Source organism: Phyllobates terribilis, unplaced genomic scaffold (assembly GCF_046119375.1).
Source record: "Phyllobates terribilis strain yellow unplaced genomic scaffold, ASM4611937v1 Scaffold_10__3_contigs__length_209671492, whole genome shotgun sequence".
Classification (NCBI taxonomy): domain Eukaryota; kingdom Metazoa; phylum Chordata; class Amphibia; order Anura; family Dendrobatidae; genus Phyllobates; species Phyllobates terribilis.
Window position 1 is genome coordinate 184,684,488 of NW_027362770.1, and position 20,066 is coordinate 184,704,553.

A 20,066-nucleotide genomic window follows, 5' to 3' on the forward strand; every position below is an offset into this window, starting at 1 on the left:
CAGTTTGTGGCTCGCTTTTGGCGTGCTTTTTGTGACAGATTGAAAATTCATTTGTCGTTCTCTCTGGGTATCATCCAGAGTCCAATGGACAGACTGAAAGGAAGAAGCAGGATGTCGAGCAGTTTTTGAGATGTTTTGTGGCAGACAATCAGGAAATGTGGTCAGAATTTCTACCACTTGCGGAGTTTGCCCTTAATAATCATACTTCTTCCTCGGATGGTTGTTCTCCTTTTTTTTGTTGTACTGGCAGATATCCATCTTTTGGTCCATTTTCCAAAGTTGGGGCTGCTGTACCGGAGGAGGACAATTTTTCTGGTGATTTGGAGAGGGTTTGGACCTGTGTACGCCTGAACCTTAAAGAGGCTAACAGGAGATCAAAAAGGTATTTTGACAAAAAAAGAAAGGAGTCCTTGTTTGCTGTTGGGGATATGGTTTGGTTGTCCTCTAGGAATCTTCGTTTGAAAATTCCTTCTAAAAAACTGGGGCCTAAATTTGTGGGTCCTTTCAAAGTAGTTCAGATTGTCAACTCGGCAGCGGTACGGTTGGGCATTCCCTCATCCTGGAGGATTAATTCTGTGTTTCATGTGTCGTTACTTAAAAAGGCAGACACGCCTGATAAGCAGGCAAAGCCTACTGTTCCTCCTGTTGATGAGGAAGGTGAATTTGAGATTTCTCGCATTTTGGATTCCAGGCGGCATAGAGGGAGATTACAGTATCTTGTGTCCTGGAGAGGTTTCGGCCCCGAGGATAATTCCTGGGTGAAGGCTGAGGACGTCTCTGCCTTAAAGCTAATTAAGGCTTTTCACAGGAGATTTCCTGGTAAGGCTCGACCTAGAGGATCTGGAGGATCCTCGTAAAAGGGGAGGTACTGTTAGAATCTATGTTGTTTTACTATCGGCCATCTTGTTGTGGTTTGCTGACTTCTAGTCTTTTCCTCTGATGCTGGGTGTCTTGGTCACGTGATCTCTTCACTCTTTATTACTCAGAACCTGTCTCCCATTCCCCGCTGGACATCAGTGTTGTTACGCTTGTACTCTGGCTAAGTTGCCTTGTTAAGTTCTTTGTGCTTTGGACAATTGGTATCCTGGGACTTCTTGTTCCGCCAGTTTTGTTCCCTTTAATCTTCGTTTCTGCAACTAACTTTTCTGTTAGGAGGTCTCCTGTTTTTGCCCCCAGTCCTTAGATCTTTTAGGGACCCCTATCCCCTTTCTTCAGGTCTTCGTTTGAGTTCAGTGCAGGAGTTTCAGTGGGGCTATTTACAATGAATAGGGCACCCACCCCAGCGTAGGGTTAAGCTAAGTCTCAGTACAGGGACAGCTTTTGCCTCCTATTCCTTAGTTCTAAGTTGCAGAACATAACAATAAGTATTTGATACAATAGAAAAACAGAACTTAATATTTGCTACAGAAGCCTTTGTTTGCAATTACAGAGGTCTTGACCAGGTTTGCGCACACTGCAGCAGGGATTTTGGCCCCCTCCTCCATACAGATCTCCAGATCTTTCAGGTTTTGGGGCTGTCTCTGGGCAATATTGAGTTTCAGCTCCCTTACAAGATTTTCTATTGGGTTCAGGTCTGGAGACTGGCTAGGCCACTTCAGGACCTTGAAATACTTCTTATGGAGCCACTCCTTAGTTAGCCTGGCTGTGTGTTTTGGGTCATTGTCATGCTGGAAGACCCAGCCATGACCCATCTTTTATGCTTTTAGTGAGGGAAGGAGGTTGTTGACCAAAATCTTGCAATACATAACCCCATCCAACCTCTCTTCAATGCGGTGCAGTCGTCCTGTCCCCTTTGCAGAAAAGCACCCCCAAAGTATGATGATTCCCCCACCATGCTTCACAGTTGGGACAGTGTTCTTGGGGTTGTACTCATCCTTCTTCTTCTTCCATATTTGGCAAGTGGAGTTGATACAAAAAAGTTCTATTTTGGTCTCATCTGACCACATGACTTTCTCTGGATCATCCAGAAGGTCATTGGTGAACTTCAAACAGGCCTGGACATGTGCTGGCGTGAGCAGGGGGACCTTGTGTGCCCTGCAGGATTTTAATCCATGACAGCATATTGTGTTACTAACGGTAATTTTGAGACTGTGGTCCCAGCTCCCTTCAAGTCATTGACCAGTTCCTCCCATGTAGTTCTGGGCTGATTCCTGACCTTTCTCAGAATCATCCTTACCCCACGAGGCGAGATCTTGCATGGAGCCCCAGACTGAGGAAGATTGACAGTCATCTTGTGTTTCTTCCATTTTCTAATAATTGTGCCAACAGTTGTTGCCTTCTCACCAAGCTGCTTGCCTATTGTCCTGTAGCCCATCCCAGCCTTGTGCAGGTCTACAATTTTGTCCCTGGTGTCCTTAGACAGCTCTTTGGTCATGGCCATGGTGGAGAGGTTGGAGTGTGATTGATTAAGTGTGTGGACCGGTGTCTTTTATACAGGTAACGAGTTCAAACAGGTGCAATTAATACAGGTAATGAGTGCAGAGTAGAAGGGTTTCTAAAGAAAAACTAACAGGTCTGTGAGAGCCAGAATTGTTGCTGGTTGGTCGGTGATCAAATACTTATTTCATGCAATAAAATGCAATTTAATTATGTAAAAATCTTACAATGTGATTTTCTGGTTTGTATTTTTAGATTCTGTCTCTCACAGGTGAAGTGACCTGCGATAAAAATGACAGATCTCTCCATTCTTTGTAGGTGGGAAAACTTGCAAAATCGGCAGAGAATCAAATACTTATTTCCCCACTGTATATATTTAGAATATCAGAACTAAAATCATGAGAACCAGTGCACTGACCTACTAGAGTACAATATGTGAATGTCTTCTTCTCGGTGGCAGGATGTACAAGCTCCAGAGGATCGTTAATATCGAGAAGCGCCTGGACTACTCACGCGGGAGCCGATATTTCCTAGACCTGGAGTTCAGAGACAGATTCAACCATCCTGTGAGATTTGCTCATTATGTGTTTGCCCCCGGCTGGACGGGACTGACCAAGGAAGTGCGGGACCAGGAGAGGGACATGAGGAGTAAGATGTGGGGACCACGGCGGAGACTGATGGGGAAGGAAAACATGATCGAGCTGTGCTGGCCCACCGGTCTTGTCTGGAACCCACAGGCTATGGTCTATTTTATAGTGCCAGGTAAGTGGCGTAAGGCACCGATGGTGTGCGGCACAGCTGGTGATTTAGGGGTGACTAGTCATTGAGTAGGTGTGCCATTAAATATGAAGCAACATCTGTAGAGCTTGCCATTCTTTGTAGTGAAAAACCAAGCTCGCTGGGTGCAGAAGTTTATCCAGGACATGGAGTCATTGCACAAGGCCACAGCGGACCCCAATTTCTGTGTCATCATTGTGGACTTTAATAGCACTGACCTGGATGTTCGAGACGCCCTGAAACGGTCAAATTTACCAAGTTAAGTATCATAGTTGTCATGGATCCAATTTTTCTACATAGGATCACTTGTAGGGAGCTCCCCCCTAGTGGTGGCTGCAGACATGATGTTATGTATCTCTATGCAGGGAGCTCCCCCTAGTGGTGGCTGCAGACAGGATCTTATCATGTATCTCTGTATACAGGGAGCTCCCCCTAGTGGTGGCTGCAGACAGGATCTTATCATGTATCTCTGTATATAGGGAGCTCCCCCTAGTGGTCGCTACAGACAGAATCTTATCATATATCTCTGTATACAGGGAGCTCCCTCTAGTGGTGGCTGCAGACAGAATGTTATCATGTATCTCTGTATACAGGGAGCTCCCCCTAGTGGTGACTGCAGCCAGAATCTTATCATGTATCTCTGTATACAGGGAGCTCCCCCTAGTGGTGGCTGCAGACAGGATCTTATCATGTATCTCTGTATACAGGGAGCTCCCCCTAGTGGTGGCTGCAGACAGAATGTTATCATGTATCTCTGTATACAGGGAGCTCCCCCTAGTGGTGACTGCAGCCAGAATCTTATCATGTATCTCTGTATACAGGGAGCTCCCCCTAGTGGTGGCTGCAGACAGGATCTTATCATGTATCTCTGTATACAGGGAGCTCCCCCTAGTGGTGGCTGTAGACAGGATCTTATCATGTATCTCTGTATACTGGGAGCTCCCCCTAGTGGTGGCTGCAGACAGAATCTTATCATGTATCTCTGTATACGGAGAGCTCCCCCTAGTGGTGGCTGTAGACAGAATCTTATCATGTATCTCTGTATACAGGGAGTACCCCCTAGTGGTGGCTGCAGACAGAATCTTATCATGTATCTCTGTATACAGGGAGCTCCCCCTAGTGGTGACTGCAGACAGGATCTTATCATGTATCTCTGTATACAGGGAGATCCCCCTAGTGGTGGCTGCAGACAGAATCTTATCATGTATCTGTGTGTACAGGGAGCTCCCCCTAGTGGTGGCTGCAGACAGAATCTTATCATGTATCTCTGTATACAGGTAGCTCCCCCTAGTGGTGGCTGCAGACAGGATCTTATCATGTATCTCTGTATACAGGGAGATCCCCCTAGTGGTGGCTGCAGACAGAATCTTATCACGTATCTCTGTATACAGGGAGATCCCCCTAGTGGTGGCTGTAGACAGGATCTTATCACGTATCTCTGTATACAGGGAGCTCCCCCTAGTGGTGGCTGAAGACAGAATCTTATCATGTATCTCTGTATACAGGAAGCTCGCCCTAGTGGTGGCTGTAGACAAGATCTTATCATGTATCTCTGTATACGGAGAGCTCCCCCTAGTGGTGGCTGCAGACAGGATCTTATCATCTATCTCTGTATACAGGGAGCTCCCCCTAGTGGTGACTGCAGACAGGATCTCATCATGTATCTCTGTATACAGGGAGCTCCCCCTAGCGGTGGCCGTAAACAGGATCTTATCATCTATCTCTGTATACAGGGAGCTCCCCCTAGTGGTGGCTGCATACAGGATCTTATCATGTATCTCTGTATACAGGGAGCTCCCCCTAGTGGTGGCTGTAGACAGGATCTTATCATGCATATCTGTATACAGGGAGCTCCCCCTAGTGGTGGCTGCAGACAGAATCTTATCATGTATCTCTGTATAGAGAGCTCCCCCTAGTGGTGGCTGCAGACAGAATCTTATCATGTATCTCTGTATACAGGGAGCTCCCCCTAGTGGTGGCTGTAGACAGAATTTTATCATGTATCTCTGTATACAGGGAGCTCCCCCTAATAGTGACTGCAGACAGGATCTTATCATGTATCTCTGTATACAGGGAGCTCCCCCTAGTGGTGGCTGCAGACAGGATCTTATCATGTATCTCTGTATACAGGGAGCTCCCCCTAGTGGTGGCTGCACACAGAATCTTATCATGTATCTCTGTATACAGGGAGCTCCCCCTAATGGTGGCTGCAGACAGGATCTTATCATGTATCTCTGTATACAGGGAGCTCCACCTAGTGGTGGCTGTAGACAGAATCTTATCATGTATCTCTGTATACTGGGAGCTCCCCCTAGTGGTGGCTGCAGACAGGATCTTATCATGTATCTCTGTATACAGGGAGATCCCCCTAGTGGTGGCTGCAGACAGAATCTTATCACGTATCTCTGTATACAGGGAGATCCCCCTAGTGGTGGCTGTAGACAGGATCTTATCACGTATCTCTGTATACAGGGAGCTCCCCCTAGTGGTGGCTGAAGACAGAATCTTATCATGTATCTCTGTATACAGGGAGCTCCCCCTAGTGGTGGCTGTAGACAAGATCTTATCATGTATCTCTGTATACGGAGAGCTCCCCCTAGTGGTGGCTGCAGACAGGATCTTATCATCTATCTCTGTATACAGGGAGCTCCCCCTAGTGGTGACTGCAGACAGGATCTCATCATGTATCTCTGTATACAGGGAGCTCCCCCTAGCGGTGGCCGTAAACAGGATCTTATCATCTATCTCTGTATACAGGGAGCTCCCCCTAGTGGTGGCTGCATACAGGATCTTATCATGTATCTCTGTATACAGGGAGCTCCCCCTAGTGGTGGCTGTAGACAGGATCTTATCATGCATATCTGTATACAGGGAGCTCCCCCTAGTGGTGGCTGCAGACAGAATCTTATCATGTATCTCTGTATAGAGAGCTCCCCCTAGTGGTGGCTGCAGACAGAATCTGATCATGTATCTCTGTATACAGGGAGCTCCCCCTAGTGGTGGCTGTAGACAGAATTTTATCATGTATCTCTGTATACAGGGAGCTCCCCCTAATAGTGACTGCAGACAGGATCTTATCATGTATCTCTGTATACAGGGAGCTCCCCCTAGTGGTGGCTGTAGACAGAATCTTATCATGTATCTCTGTACACAGGGAGCTCCCCCTAGTGGTGGCTGTAGACAGGATCTTATTATGTATCTCTGTATACAGGGAGCTCCCCCTAGTGGTGGCTTCAGACAGAATCTTATCATGTGTCTCTGTATACAGGGAGCTCCCCCTAGTGGTGGCTGTAGATAGAATCTTATCATGTATCTCTGTATACAGGTAGCTCCCCCTAATGGTGACTGCAGACAGGATCTTATCATGTATCTCTGTATACAGGGAGCTCCCCCTAGTGGTGGCTGCAGACAGGATCTTATCATGTATCTCTGTATATAGGGAGCTCCCCCTAGTGGTCGCTACAGACAGAATCTTATCATATATCTCTGTATACAGGGAGCTCCCTCTAGTGGTGACTGCAGACAGGATCTTATCTTGTATCTCTGTATACAGGGAGCTCCCCCTAGTGGTGACTGCACACAGGATCTTATCATGTATCTCTGTATATAGGGAGCTCCCCCTAGTGGTCGCTACAGACAGAATCTTATCATATATCTCTGTATACAGGGAGCTCCCTCTAGTGGTGACTGCAGACAGGATCTTATCATGTATCTCTGTATACAGGGAGCTCCCCCTAGTGGTGGCTGCAGACAGAATGTTATCATGTATCTCTGTATACAGGGAGCTCCCCCTAGTGGTGGCTGCAGACAGGATCTTATCATGTATCTCTGTATACAGGGAGCTCCCCCTAGTGGTGGCTGCAGACAGAATCTTATCATGTATCTCTGTATACAGGGAGCTCCCCCTAGTGGTGACTGCAGCCAGAATCTTATCATGTATCTCTGTATACAGGGAGCTCTCCCTAGTGGTGGCTGCAGACTGAATCTTATCATGTATCTCTGAATACAGGGAGCTCCCCCTAGTGGTGGCTGCAGACAGAATCTTATCATGTATCTCTGTATACAGGGAGCTCTCCCTAGTGGTGACTGCAGACAGAATCTTATCCTGTATCTCTGTATACAGGGAGCTCCCCCTAGTGGTGACTGCAGACACAATCTTATCATGTATCTCTGTATACAGGGAGTTCCCCCTAGTGGTGGCTGCAGACACAATCTTATCATGTATCTCTGTATACAGGGAGCTCCCCCTAGTGGTGGCTGCACACAGAATCTTATCATGTCTCTCTGTATACAGGGAGCTCCCCCTAGTGGTGGCTGCAGACAGGATCTTATCATGTATCTCTGTATACAGGGAGCTCCCCCTAGTGGTGGCTGCACACAGAATCTTATCATGTATCTCTGTATACAGGGAGCTCCCCCTAATGGTGGCTGCAGACAGGATCTTATCATGTATCTCTGTATACAGGGAGCTCCCCCTAGTGGTGGCTGTAGACAGGATCTCATCATGTATCTCTGTATACTGGGAGCTCCCCCTAGTGGTGGCTGCAGACAGAATCTTATCATGTATCTCTGTATACGGAGAGCTCCCCCTAGTGGTGGCTGTAGACTGAATCTTATCATGTATCTCTGTATACAGGGCGTTCCCCCTAGTGGTGGCTGCAGACAGAATCTTATCATGTATCTCTGTATACAGGTAGCTCCCCCTAGTGGTGGCCGCAGACAGGATCTTATCATGTATCTCTGTATACAGGGAGATCCCCCTAGTGGTGGCTGCAGACAGAATCTTATCACGTATCTCTGTATACAGGGAGATCCCCCTAGTGGTGGCTGTAGACAGGATCTTATCACGTATCTCTGTATACAGGGAGCTCCCCCTAGTGGTGGCTGAAGACAGAATCTCATCATGTATCTCTGTATACGGAGAGCTCCCCCTAGTGGTGGCTGCAGACAGAATTTTATCATGTATATCTGTATACAGGGAGCTCCCCCTAGTGGTGGCTGCAGACAGGATCTTATCATCTATCTCTGTATACAGGGAGCTCCCCCTAGTGGTGACTGCAGACAGGATCTCATCATGTATCTCTGTATACAGGGAGCTCCCCCTAGCGGTGGCCGTAAACAGGATCTTATCATCTATCTCTGTATACAGGGAGCTCCCCCTAGTGGTGGCTGCATACAGGATCTTATCATGTATCTCTGTATACAGGGAGCTCCCCCTAGTGGTGGCTGTAGACAGGATCTTATCATGGATATCTGTATACAGGGAGCTCCCCCTAGTGGTGGCTGCAGACAGAATCTTATCATGTATCTCTGTATAGAGAGCTCCCCCTAGTGGTGGCTGCAGACAGAATCTTATCATGTATCTCTGTATACAGGGAGCTCCCCCTAGTGGTGGCTGTAGACAGAATTTTATCATGTATCTCTGTATACAGGGAGCTCCCCCTAATGGTGACTGCAGACAGAATCTTATCATGTATCTCTGTACACAGGGAGCTCCCCCTAGTGGTGGCTGTAGACAGGATCTTATTATGTATCTCTGTATACAGGGAGCTCCCCCTAGTGGTGGCTTCAGACAGAATCTTATCATGTATCTCTGTATACAGGGAGCTCCCCCTAGTGGTGGCTGTAGACAGAATCTTATCATGTATCTCTGTGACAGAGAGCTCCCCCTAGTGGTGGCTGTAGATAGAATCTTATCTTGTATCTCTGTATACAGGTAGCTCCCCCTAATGTTGACTGCAGACAGGATCTTATCATGTATCTCTGTATACAGGGAGCTCCCCCTAGTGGTGGCTTCAGACAGGATCTTATCATGTATCTCTGTATACAGGGAGCTCCCCCTAGTGATGACTGCAGACAGAATCTTATCATGTATCTCTGTATAAAGAGCTCCCCCTAGTGGTGGCTGCAGACAGGATATTATCATGTATCTCTGTATATAGGGAGCTCCCCCTAGTGGTGGCTGCAGACAGAATCTTATCATGTATCTCTGTATACAGTGAGCTCCCCCTAGTGGTGGCTGTAGACAGAATCTTATCATGTATCTCTGTGACAGAGAGCTCCCCCTATTGGTGGCTGCAGACAGAATCTTATCATGTATCTCTGTATACAGGGAGCTCCCCCTAGTGATGACTGCAGACAGAATCTTATCATGTGTCTCTGTATACAGAGCTCCCCCTATTGGTGGCTGCAGACAAAATATTATCATGTATCTCTGTATACAGAGCTCCCCCTATTGGTGGCTGCAGACAGGATCTTATCATGTATCTCTGTATACAGGGAGCTCCCCCTAGTGGTGGCTGCAGACAGAATCTTATCATGTATCTCTGTATACAGAGCTCCCCCTATTGGTGACTGCAGACAGAATCTTATCATGTATCTCTGTATACAGGGAGCTCCCCCTATTGGTGGCTGCAGACAGAATCTTATCATGTATCTCTGTATACAGGGAGCTCCCCCTAGTGATGACTGCAGACTGGATCTTATCATGTATCTCTGTATACAGGGAGCTCCCCCTAGTGGTGGCTGCAGACAGGATCTTATCATGTATCTCTGTATACAGGGAACTCCCTCTAGTGGTGGCTGCAGACAGGATCTTATCATGTATCTCTGTATACAGGGAGCTCCCCCTAGTGATGACTGCAGACTGGATCTTATCATGTATCTCTGTATACAGGGAGCTCCCCCTAGTGGTGGCTGCAGACAGGATCTTATCATGTATCTCTGTATACAGGGAACTCCCCCTAGTGGTGGCTGCAGACAGGATCTTTTCATGTATCTCTGTATACAGGAAGCTCCCCCTAGTGGTGGCTGCAGACAGGATCTTATCATGTATCTCTGTATATAGGGAGCTCCCCCTAGTGGTGGCTGCAGACAGAATCTTATCATGTATCTCTGTATACAGAGCTCCCCCTATTGGTGGCTGCAGACAGAATCTTATCATGTATCTCTGTATACAGGGAGCTCCCCCTAGTGATGACTGCAGACAGAATCTTATCATGTGTCTCTGTATACAGGGAGCTTCCCCTATTGGTGGCTGCAGACAGAATCTTATCATGTATCTCTGTATACAGAGCTCCCCCTAGTGGTGGCTGCAGACAGGATCTTATCATGTATCTCTGTATACAGGGAGCTCCCCCTATTGGTGGCTGCAGACAGAATCTTATCATGTATCTCTGTGACAGGTTGAGTTGCTAATAAGAGAAGATGCACTTTGATAAATACTTTTCCTCTCTCCTATCTGCAGATACCAGTTTGTACAACTTGAAGGAAACTTTGAGCGATCTGCAGGCTTACAGGCTGGAATAGACCTGGTGAAGGTCAGTCTGATGAGTGTTTGGTCCATGGTCTGCAGTGTAAATTAAAGGGACGGCCAAGGCTCCGGGAAAGCTGAATGTAGTCTGTTTTGTTAATTTTAGAAGAAATTTGGCCTCCACATTATTAACCCTTTATTGTCCCCACCAGAACCCCCACAGTATCCTCTTCCTGTGTGACCTCCACATGCAATTCCCTCCGTCAATCATCGACTCTGTGCGTACTCACACGGTGGAGAGTAAGACGGTGTACGCCCCCATGGTGATGAGGCTGGACTGCGGAGCTTCTCCTCAGTGGCCCGATGGTGAGAGGTTATTATGAGGTTATATTTGTGCGCCCCCCCAGTCTGTTCCTCCGATCCGGGGGGTAATAATCAGGTGATGATGTTCTGTAGGATACTGGGAAGTGAATGGATTTGGCCTCTTGGGAATTTACAAGTCAGACCTGGATCATATCGGAGGAATGAACACTGAAGAATTTCGGGACCGATGGGGAGGAGAAGACTGGGAGCTGCTGGACAGGTGGGTGGTCAAAGGGATAAGTCAGGGGTGGAGCCAGGGGGGCGTATACTAAGGAAGGCCCGCCCCCGAGGAACAGCAAAGATCGCTCTGTCATGAAACTATTCTTTGGTTTCCCTTTAGGATTCTCTTTGCGGGGCTGGAGGTGGAGCGCGTGGCGGTCAGGAACTTTTACCACCATTTTCACTCCAAGCGCGGCATGTGGAACCGCCGGACAGCGCCAAAGACTCAAGAGAACGTCTGAAAAAGGCTGCAATAGCTAGGGCAAGTATGGGAGATACCCGAGATACCCCAATACCCTCCTCAACTCCATGATAAGAGAGCGTCATGGTGGAGCGGAGCAACCATGGTCAACGTGTATACGTTTTACCCCAGGGGGTAACATTCGGATGCACCTTGTGGTGCAAGAAACTTTGTATGTCTGATCTAGACCCATCGCCAGGGCAGTTCAGTACATAGGAGATCGGACATATCGGGTTATCGGGTCGGAGTGTTTAGTGCCTTATGGTGGATAAGGACTTTTTTAAGGACTTTACCCTGCCCCTAGAATAGCGCACCCTACTGTAGCATAATGTGACTGCAGGAACATCTGTGTTGTGTCTCCTTTATTTATTCTTTCCATCATAGAAAATATCATAGAAAACACCGCCACACACTGCGCCATTCTGCCCCCTACTGGTCATATAGCACGTTATCTTAAAGGGGTTGTACGACTTTAGGAACACATGGCTAACATCCACCAAAACAGGGCTGGGGTGTAATACCAAAGCTGGCGCTATTTCTGGAAGACGGACGGAAGGAAAACTCGGTTTTGTGAGCCAAAGTCGATTCGGAGGGGCCATGAAACCGGAGATAAAACTGGTATAATTATTATTATTATTATTTTATATATAGAAAATTGTTTTGTTTTTTTTATGTAGATTTTTCTTTTTTTTTTTTTTTTTTTTTTTACAAAATTGTTTTTATTTAAAAAAAAGTTAATAAAATGTTTCTGCGCTTTAGATGTGTTTGCAGTAGAATGTCTTGATTATAAGTAACACCGGACCCCCGGTGTATTAGAAGGGGCCCGATAGACTGGCGGAGTCTGTGTGCTGGGTGGAGCTGTTTATAATGATCTCCGGGAGGCGACTCTGTGGCCACTATTAAAAAAAACCTTCAAAGACCCCATATACAGGCCATAAGACTCATTAGCAGTAACCTTTGGCTCCTCGTGGGCGGGTCTGACTCTTGACTCCGCCCCCTAGGGGAAGTAAAGACGTATATTGTGTTTTTTGGCCGTTTGACATTGCGGTTGTCTACAGCGGCTCATAGATACTTAACCACAGGAGGGTAAACAGGTGTGCCGTACATGCTGAGACCCCTCAAATTGAGAAATTTAAAGGGGAACACACACAGTTACTGTAAGGATGGGAAAACATGATGGTCAACCCCTCCCCTATTAGCGTCTCCAGAAATGCCTGTGTCTAGTAAGTAGGGTATAACGTGTCCATTTTGTCCCAGGCCCCATCCCTCACAGTCCACAGATCTACACAGAATATTTTATCATTTATATTTCAACGCACAATGCAGAAGTAAAACAATAGGAAATAAATTAATAAAAGTGCAAAAATCATATACAGGTGAGAAAAGTAGAAATAACAACTAATAATTATTATTAATATTCAGAATAACAAAGTTTAGTCCAAGGAGAAAAGGTGAGAAGAATCGAGGAGGATCCAGAAGTCGGCACCGCGGGGGAGGGGCTGCAGGAAAGAAGGAGAGCAAGGTCAATCTCATGTCTGTACACATAGACCCGGGCTCAAGTATCACACCAGAGGGGCTTAGATACACAGCTCAGAAGACAGTATCACACCAGAGGGGCTTAGATACACAGCTCAGAAGACAGTATCACACCAGAGGGGCTTAGATACACAGCTCAGCAGACAGTATCACACAGGAGAGGATTAGATACACGGCTCAGCAGACAGTATCACACAGGATAGGATTAGATACACGTGGTCAGCAGACAGTATCACACAGGAGAGGATCAGATACATGGCTCAGCAGACAGTATCACACAGGAGAGGATTAGATACACGGCTCAGCAGACAGTATCACACAGGAGAGGATTAGATACACGTGGTCAGCAGACAGTATCACACAGAACAGGATTAGATACATGGCTCAGCAGACAGTATCACACAGGAGAGGATTAGATACACGGCTCAGCAGTCAGTATCACACAGGAGAGGATTAGATACATGTGGTCAGCAGACAGTATCACACAGGAGAGGATTAGATACATGGCTCAGCAGACAGTATCACACAGGAGAGGATTAGATACACGGCTCAGCAGACAGTATCACACAGGAGAGGATTAGATACACGTGGTCAGCAGACAGTATCACACAGAACAGGATTAGATACATGGCTCAGCAGACAGTATCACACAGGAGAGGATTAGATACACAGCTCAGCAGACAGTATCACACAGGAGAGGATTAGATACACGGCTCACCAGACCGTATCACACAGGAGAGGATTAGATACACGGCTCAGCAGACAGTATCACACAGGAGAGGATTAGATACACAGCTCAGCAGACAGTATCACACATTATGGGATTGGATACACAGCTCAGCAGACAGTATCACACATTATGGGATTGGATACACAGCTCAGCAGACAGTATCACACATTATGGGATTGGATACACAGCTCAGCAGACAGTATCACACATTATGGGATTGGATACACAGCTCAGCAGACAGTATCACACATTATGGGATTAGATACACAGCTCAGCAGACAGTATCACACATTATGGGATTGGATACACGGCTCAGCAGACAGTATCACACATTATGGGATTGGATACACAGCTCAGCAGACAGTATCACACATTATGGGATTGGATACACAGCTCAGCAGACAGTATCACACATTATGGGATTGGATACACAGCTCAGCAGACAGTATCACACATTATGGGATTGGATACACGGCTCAGCAGACAGTATCACACATTATGGGATTGGATACACAGCTCAGCAGACAGTATCACACATTATGGGATTAGATACACAGCTCAGCAGACAGTATCACACATTATGGGATTAGATACACGGCTCAGCAGACAGTATCACACATTATGGGATTAGATACACAGCTCAGCAGACAGTATCACACATTATGGGATTGGATACACAGCTCAGCAGACAGAATCACACATTATGGGATTGGATACACAGCTCAGCAGACAGTATCACACAGGAGAGGATTAGATACACGGCTCAGCAGACGGTATCACACAGGAGAGGATTAGATACACGGCTCAGCAGACAGTGTCACACAGGAGAGGATTAGATACACAGCTCAGCAGACAGTATCACACAGGAGAGGATTAGATACACAGCTCAGCAGACAGTATCACACAAGAGAGGATTAGATACACGGCTCAGCAGACAGTATCACACAGGAGAGGATTAGATACACGGCTCAGCAGACAGTATCACACAGGAGAGGATTAGATACACAGCTCAGCAGACAGTATCACATTATGGGATTGGATACACAGCTCAGCAGACAGAATCACACATTATGGGACTGGATACACAGCTCAGCAGACAGTATCACATTATGGGATTAGATACACGGCTCAGCAGACAGTATCACATTATGGGATTGGATACACAGCTCAGCAGACAGTATCACATTATGGGATTGGATACACAGCTCAGCAGACAGTATTACGTGTAATAGGATTAGATACAGCATTTTAGCAGAGAGTATCACATATGGTAGGATTAGATACACAGATAAGCAGACAGTGTCACAAATGAAAGGCTTGGATACACTGATTTAGCAGACAGTATCACACTTGATTAATTTGGATACAACAAAGATGTAGTTTTCTTCCCAGACTGTACCTTCAGTCGTTCTCTCTCAGTGCAGCCCCCGCGGCCCCCGTGATGGGTAAAGACCTGATTTTTGTACCCCAAATGCTGTAATAAAGATATTGATGAGGACGGTGACGAACACGAGGGCGGTGGCCACATTATTCATCACGTCCAGACGTGGCTGCTTGGAAACGTCATTCAGATTTTTGCGAGCTGTAGGGAGAAGGGACATGAGGGGTTAAATCCCCAGGAATATCAATAACTGCAACAATGACCATGGAGAAAGCCTGGAAGCAATAACAACACTGCCTCCTGCAGGTCAGACTGTGGTACTACATTCAATAAAATTAAGGATATCTCGCCACCTTGTGGCCAAGAATGTCACTGCAGCTACTTAAACTACAGTGACTCTAAATGCAATCTATTGTTCCCTGTTATCATCCACATTAAACTAAGGCAAGCATTTGATAGGGCAGAGAAATTAAGTCTATTGCTCCCAGTTATCGGCCAATTTAGGCTGCCGAGCTATAGAGAGAATGACAAGACTTCTTTATTATAATCTTGCATCTCGAGTCTTCTTGAGTCGAGGATTTTTCTGCATACAGAGTCTTACCAATAATAATCAGCAGGATCCCAATAATGACCTGCAGAGCCAGAGACAGGCTGATGAGCGTGATGAGCGTGACGTAATAGGTGAAGCTTGGACCTTGCTCTAAAACCGCCTTCAACTGCGCAGCATTCGCCATGAATAGCGCCACATCCAGCATGCTCTCCGCCAGGCTCTTCTTGGTGGCATAATGGTTAATATTGATGGCAGATCGAGCGCCACGACCAACAGGATTACCAGCCGCCTGGACGACAAACCAGAAAATACAGACGTTTACTAAATCACATCAGATTGTACATAGGAGCAGTATTATAGTAGTTATATTCTTGTACATAGGGGGCAGTATTATAGTAGTTATATTCTAGTACATAGGGGCAGTATTATAGTAGTTATATTCTTGTACATAGGGAGCAGTATTATAGTAGTTATATCATTGTACATAGAGGGCAGTATTATAGTAGTTATATTCTTGTACATAGGGGCAGTATTATAGTAGTTATATTCTTGTACATAGGGGCAGTATTATAGTAGTTATATTCTTGTACATAGGGGGCAGTATTATAGTAGTTATATTCTAGTACATAGGGGCAGTATTATAGTAGTTATATTCTTGTACATAGGGAGCAGTATTATAGTAGTTATATCATTGTACATAGAGGGCAGTATTATAGTAGTTATATTCTTGTACATAGGGGCAGTATTATAGTAGTTATATTCTTGTACATAGGGGGTAGTATTATAGTAGTTATATTCTTGTACATAGGGAGCAGTATTATAGTAGTTATATCATTGTACATAGAGGGCAGTATTATAGTAGTTATATTCTTGTACATAGGGGCAGTATTATAGTAGTTATATTCTTGTACATAGGGGGCAGTATTATAGTAGTTATATTCTTGTACATAGGGGGCAGTATTATAGTAGTTATATTCTTGTACATAGGGGGTAGTATTATAGTAGTTATATTCTTGTACATAGGAGCAGTATTATAGTAGTTATACTCTTGTACATAGGGGGCAGTATTATAGTAGTTATATTCTTGTACATAGGGGGCAGTATTATAGTAGTTATATTCTGTACATAGGGGGCAGTATTATAGTAGTTATATTCTAGTACACAGGAGCAGTATTATAGTAGTTATATTCTTGTACATAGGGAGCAGTATTATAGTAGTTATATCATTGTACATAGAGGGCAGTATTATAGTAGTTATATTCTTGTACATAGGAGCAGTATTATAGTAGTTATATTCTTGTACATAGGGGGCAGTATTATAGTAGTTATATTCTTGTACATAGGGGGCAGTATTATAGTAGTTATATTCTTGTACATAGGGGGCAGTATTATAGTAGTTATATTCTGTACATAGGGGGCAGTATTATAGTAGTTATATTCTTGTACATAGGGGGCAGTATTATAGTAGTTATATTCTTGTACATAGGAGCAGTATTATAGTTATATTCTTGTACATAGGGGGCAGTATTATAGTAGTTATATTCTTGTACATAGGGGGCAGTATTATAGTAGTTATATTCTGTACATAGGGGGCAGTATTATAGTAGTTATATTCTTGTACATAGGAGGCAGTATTATAGTAGTTATATTCTGTACATAGGGGGCAGTATTATAGTAGTTATATTCTTGTACATAGGGGGCAGTATTATAGTAGTTATATTCTTGTACATAGGGGGCAGTATTATAATAGTTATATTCTTGTACATAGGGGGGCAGTATTATAGTAGTTATATTCTTGTACATAGGGGCAGTATTATAGTAGTTATATTCATGTACATAGGAGCAGTATTATAGTAGTTATATTCTTGTACATAGAGGGCAGTATTATAGTAGTTATATTCTTGTACATAGGAGCAGTATTATAGTAGTTATATTCTTGTACATAGGGGGCAGTATTATAGTAGTTATATTCTTGTACATAGGAGCAGTATTATAGTAGTTATATTCTTGTACATAGGGGGCAGTATTATAGTAGTTATATTCTTGTACATAGGAGCAGTATTATAGTAGTTATATTCTTGTACATAGGGGGCAGTATTATAGTAGTTATATTCTTGTACATAGGAGCAGTATTATAGTAGTTATATTCTTGTACATAGGAGGCAGTATTATAGTAGTTATATTCTTGTACATAGGGGACAGTATTATAGTAGTTATATTCTTGTACATAGGAGAAGTATTATAGTAGTTATATTCTTGTACATAGGGGGCAGTATTATAGTAGTTATATTCTTGTACATAGGAGCAGTATTATAGTAGTTATATTCTTGTACATAGGAGGCAGTATTATAGTAGTTATATTCTTGTACATAGGGGGCAGTATTATAGTAGTTATATTCTTGTACATAGGAGCAGTATTATAGTAGTTATATTCTTGTACATAGGGGCAGTATTATAGTAGTTATATTCTTGTACATAGGGGGCAGTATTATAGTAGTTATATTCTTGTACATAGGGGGCAGTATTATAGTAGTTATATTCTTGTACATAGGGGCAGTATTATAGTAGTTATATTCTTGTACATAGGGAGCAGTATTATAGTAGTTATATTCTTGTACATAGGGGGCAGTATTATAGTAGTTATATTCTTGTACATAGGGGCAGTATTATAGTAGTTATATTCTTGTACATAGGGAGCAGTATTATAGTAGTTATATTCTTGTACATAGGAGCAGTATTATAGTAGTTATATTCTTGTACATAAGGGGCAGTGTTATAGTAGTTATATTCTTGTACATAGGGAGCAGTATTATAGTAGTAATATTCTTGTACATAGGGAGCAGTATTATAGTAGTTATATTCTTGTACATAGGGGCAGTATTATAGTAGTTATATTCTTGTACATAGGGGCAGTATTATAGTAGTTATATTCTTGTACATAGGAGCAGTATTATAGTAGTTATATTCTTGTACATAGGGGGCAGTATTATAGTAGTTATATTCTTGTACATAGGAGCAGTATTATAGTAGTTATATTCTTGTACATAGGGGGCAGTATTATAGTAGTTATATTCTTGTACATAGGGGCAGTATTATAGTAGTTATATTCTTGTACATAGGGGGCGGTATTATAGTAGTTATATTCTTGTACATAGGAGCAGTATTATAGTAGTTATATTCTTGTACATAGGGGGCAGTATTATAGTAGTTATATTCTTGTACATAGGGGGCAGTATTATAGTAGTTATATTCTTGTACATAGGAGCAGTATTATAGTAGTTATATTCTTGTACATAGGAGGCAGTATTATAGTAGTAATATTCTTGTACATAGGAGCAGTATTATAGTAGTTATATTCTTGTACATATGGAGCAGTATTATAGTAGGTATATTCTTGTACATAGGGGGCAGTATTATAGTAGTTATATTCTTGTACATAGGGGGCAGTATTATAGTAATTATATTCTTGTACATAAAGGGCAGTATTATAGTAGATATATTCTTGTACATAGGGGAAGTATTATAGTAGTTATGTTCTTGTACAAAGGGGCAGTATTATAGTTGTTATATTCTTGTATATAGGGGGCAGTATTATAGTAGTTATATTCTGTACATAGGGGGCAGTATTATAGTAGTTATATTCTTGTACATAGGGAGCAGTATTATAGTAGTTATATTCTTGTACATAGGGGGAAGTATTATAGTAGTTATATTCTTGTACATAGGGAGCAGTATTATAGTAGTTATATTCTTGTACATAGGGGGCAGTATTATAGTAGTTAAATTCTTGTACATAGGAGCAGTATTATAGTAGTTATATTCTTGTACATATTAGCAGTATTATAGTAGTTATATTCTTGTACATAGGAGGCAGTATTATAGTAGTTATATTCTTGTACATAGGAGCAGTATTATAGTAGTTATATTCTTGTACATAGGAGCAGTATTATATTAGTTATATTCTTGTACATAGGAGCAGTATTATAGCAGTTATATTCTTGTACATAGGGGCAGTATTATAGTAGTTATATTCTTGTACATAGGGGCAGTGTTATAGTAGTTATATTCTTGTATATAGTAGCAGTATTATAGCAGTTATATTCTTGTACATAGGGGGCAGTATTATAGTAGTTATATTCTTGTATATAGGAGCAGTATTATAGTAGTTATATTCTTGTACATAGGGGGCAGTATTATAGTAGTTATATTCTTGTACATAGGGTCAGTATTATAGTAGTTATATTCTTGTACATAGGGAGCAGTATTATAGTAGTTATATTCTTGTACATAGGGGGCAGTATTATAGTAGTTATATTCTTGTACATAGGAGCAGTATTATAGTAGTTATATTCTTGTACATAGGAGGCAGTATTATAGTAGTTATATTCTTGTACACAGGAGCAGTATTATAGTAGTTATATTCTTGTACATAGGAGCAGTATTATAGTAGTTATATTCTTGTACATAGGAGCAGTATTATAGTAGTTATATTCTTGTACATAGGGGCAGTATTATAGTAGTTATATTCTTGTACATAGGGGCAGTGTTATAGTAGTTATATTCTTGTATATAGTAGCAGTATTATAGCAGTTATATTCTTGTACATAGGGGGCAGTATTATAGTAGTTATATTCTTGTATA

At 43.3% G+C, this 20,066-nt stretch overlaps 2 protein-coding genes across 4 annotated transcripts in view; one reads left to right on the top strand and one right to left on the bottom strand.

Annotated features, from left to right (window-relative positions):
* The window catches only part of B4GALNT3 (beta-1,4-N-acetyl-galactosaminyltransferase 3), a 78,390-nt gene extending 66,490 nt beyond the window's left edge, over positions 1-11,900 (top strand). Inside the window, exons 16-21 of the mRNA XM_073650319.1 lie at positions 2,837-3,138; positions 3,259-3,410; positions 10,398-10,472; positions 10,618-10,771; positions 10,862-10,988; positions 11,109-11,900. Coding sequence (XP_073506420.1) covers positions 2,837-3,138; positions 3,259-3,410; positions 10,398-10,472; positions 10,618-10,771; positions 10,862-10,988; positions 11,109-11,229 — 931 coding nt within the window. The 3' untranslated portion in view covers positions 11,230-11,900. The remainder of the gene's footprint in view (positions 1-2,836; positions 3,139-3,258; positions 3,411-10,397; positions 10,473-10,617; positions 10,772-10,861; positions 10,989-11,108) is intronic.
* Positions 11,901-12,520: 620 nt separating this feature from the next.
* The window catches only part of NINJ2 (ninjurin 2), a 58,870-nt gene continuing 51,324 nt past the window's right edge, over positions 12,521-20,066 (bottom strand). For all 3 annotated transcript variants that reach the window (XM_073650322.1, XM_073650321.1, XM_073650323.1), the window contains exons 2-4: positions 15,477-15,714; positions 14,894-15,076; positions 12,521-12,727 (exon numbers count right to left, since the gene is read on the bottom strand). In XM_073650322.1, coding sequence (XP_073506423.1) covers positions 14,910-15,076; positions 15,477-15,714 — 405 coding nt within the window. In that variant the 3' untranslated portion in view covers positions 12,521-12,727; positions 14,894-14,909. The remainder of the gene's footprint in view (positions 12,728-14,893; positions 15,077-15,476; positions 15,715-20,066) is intronic.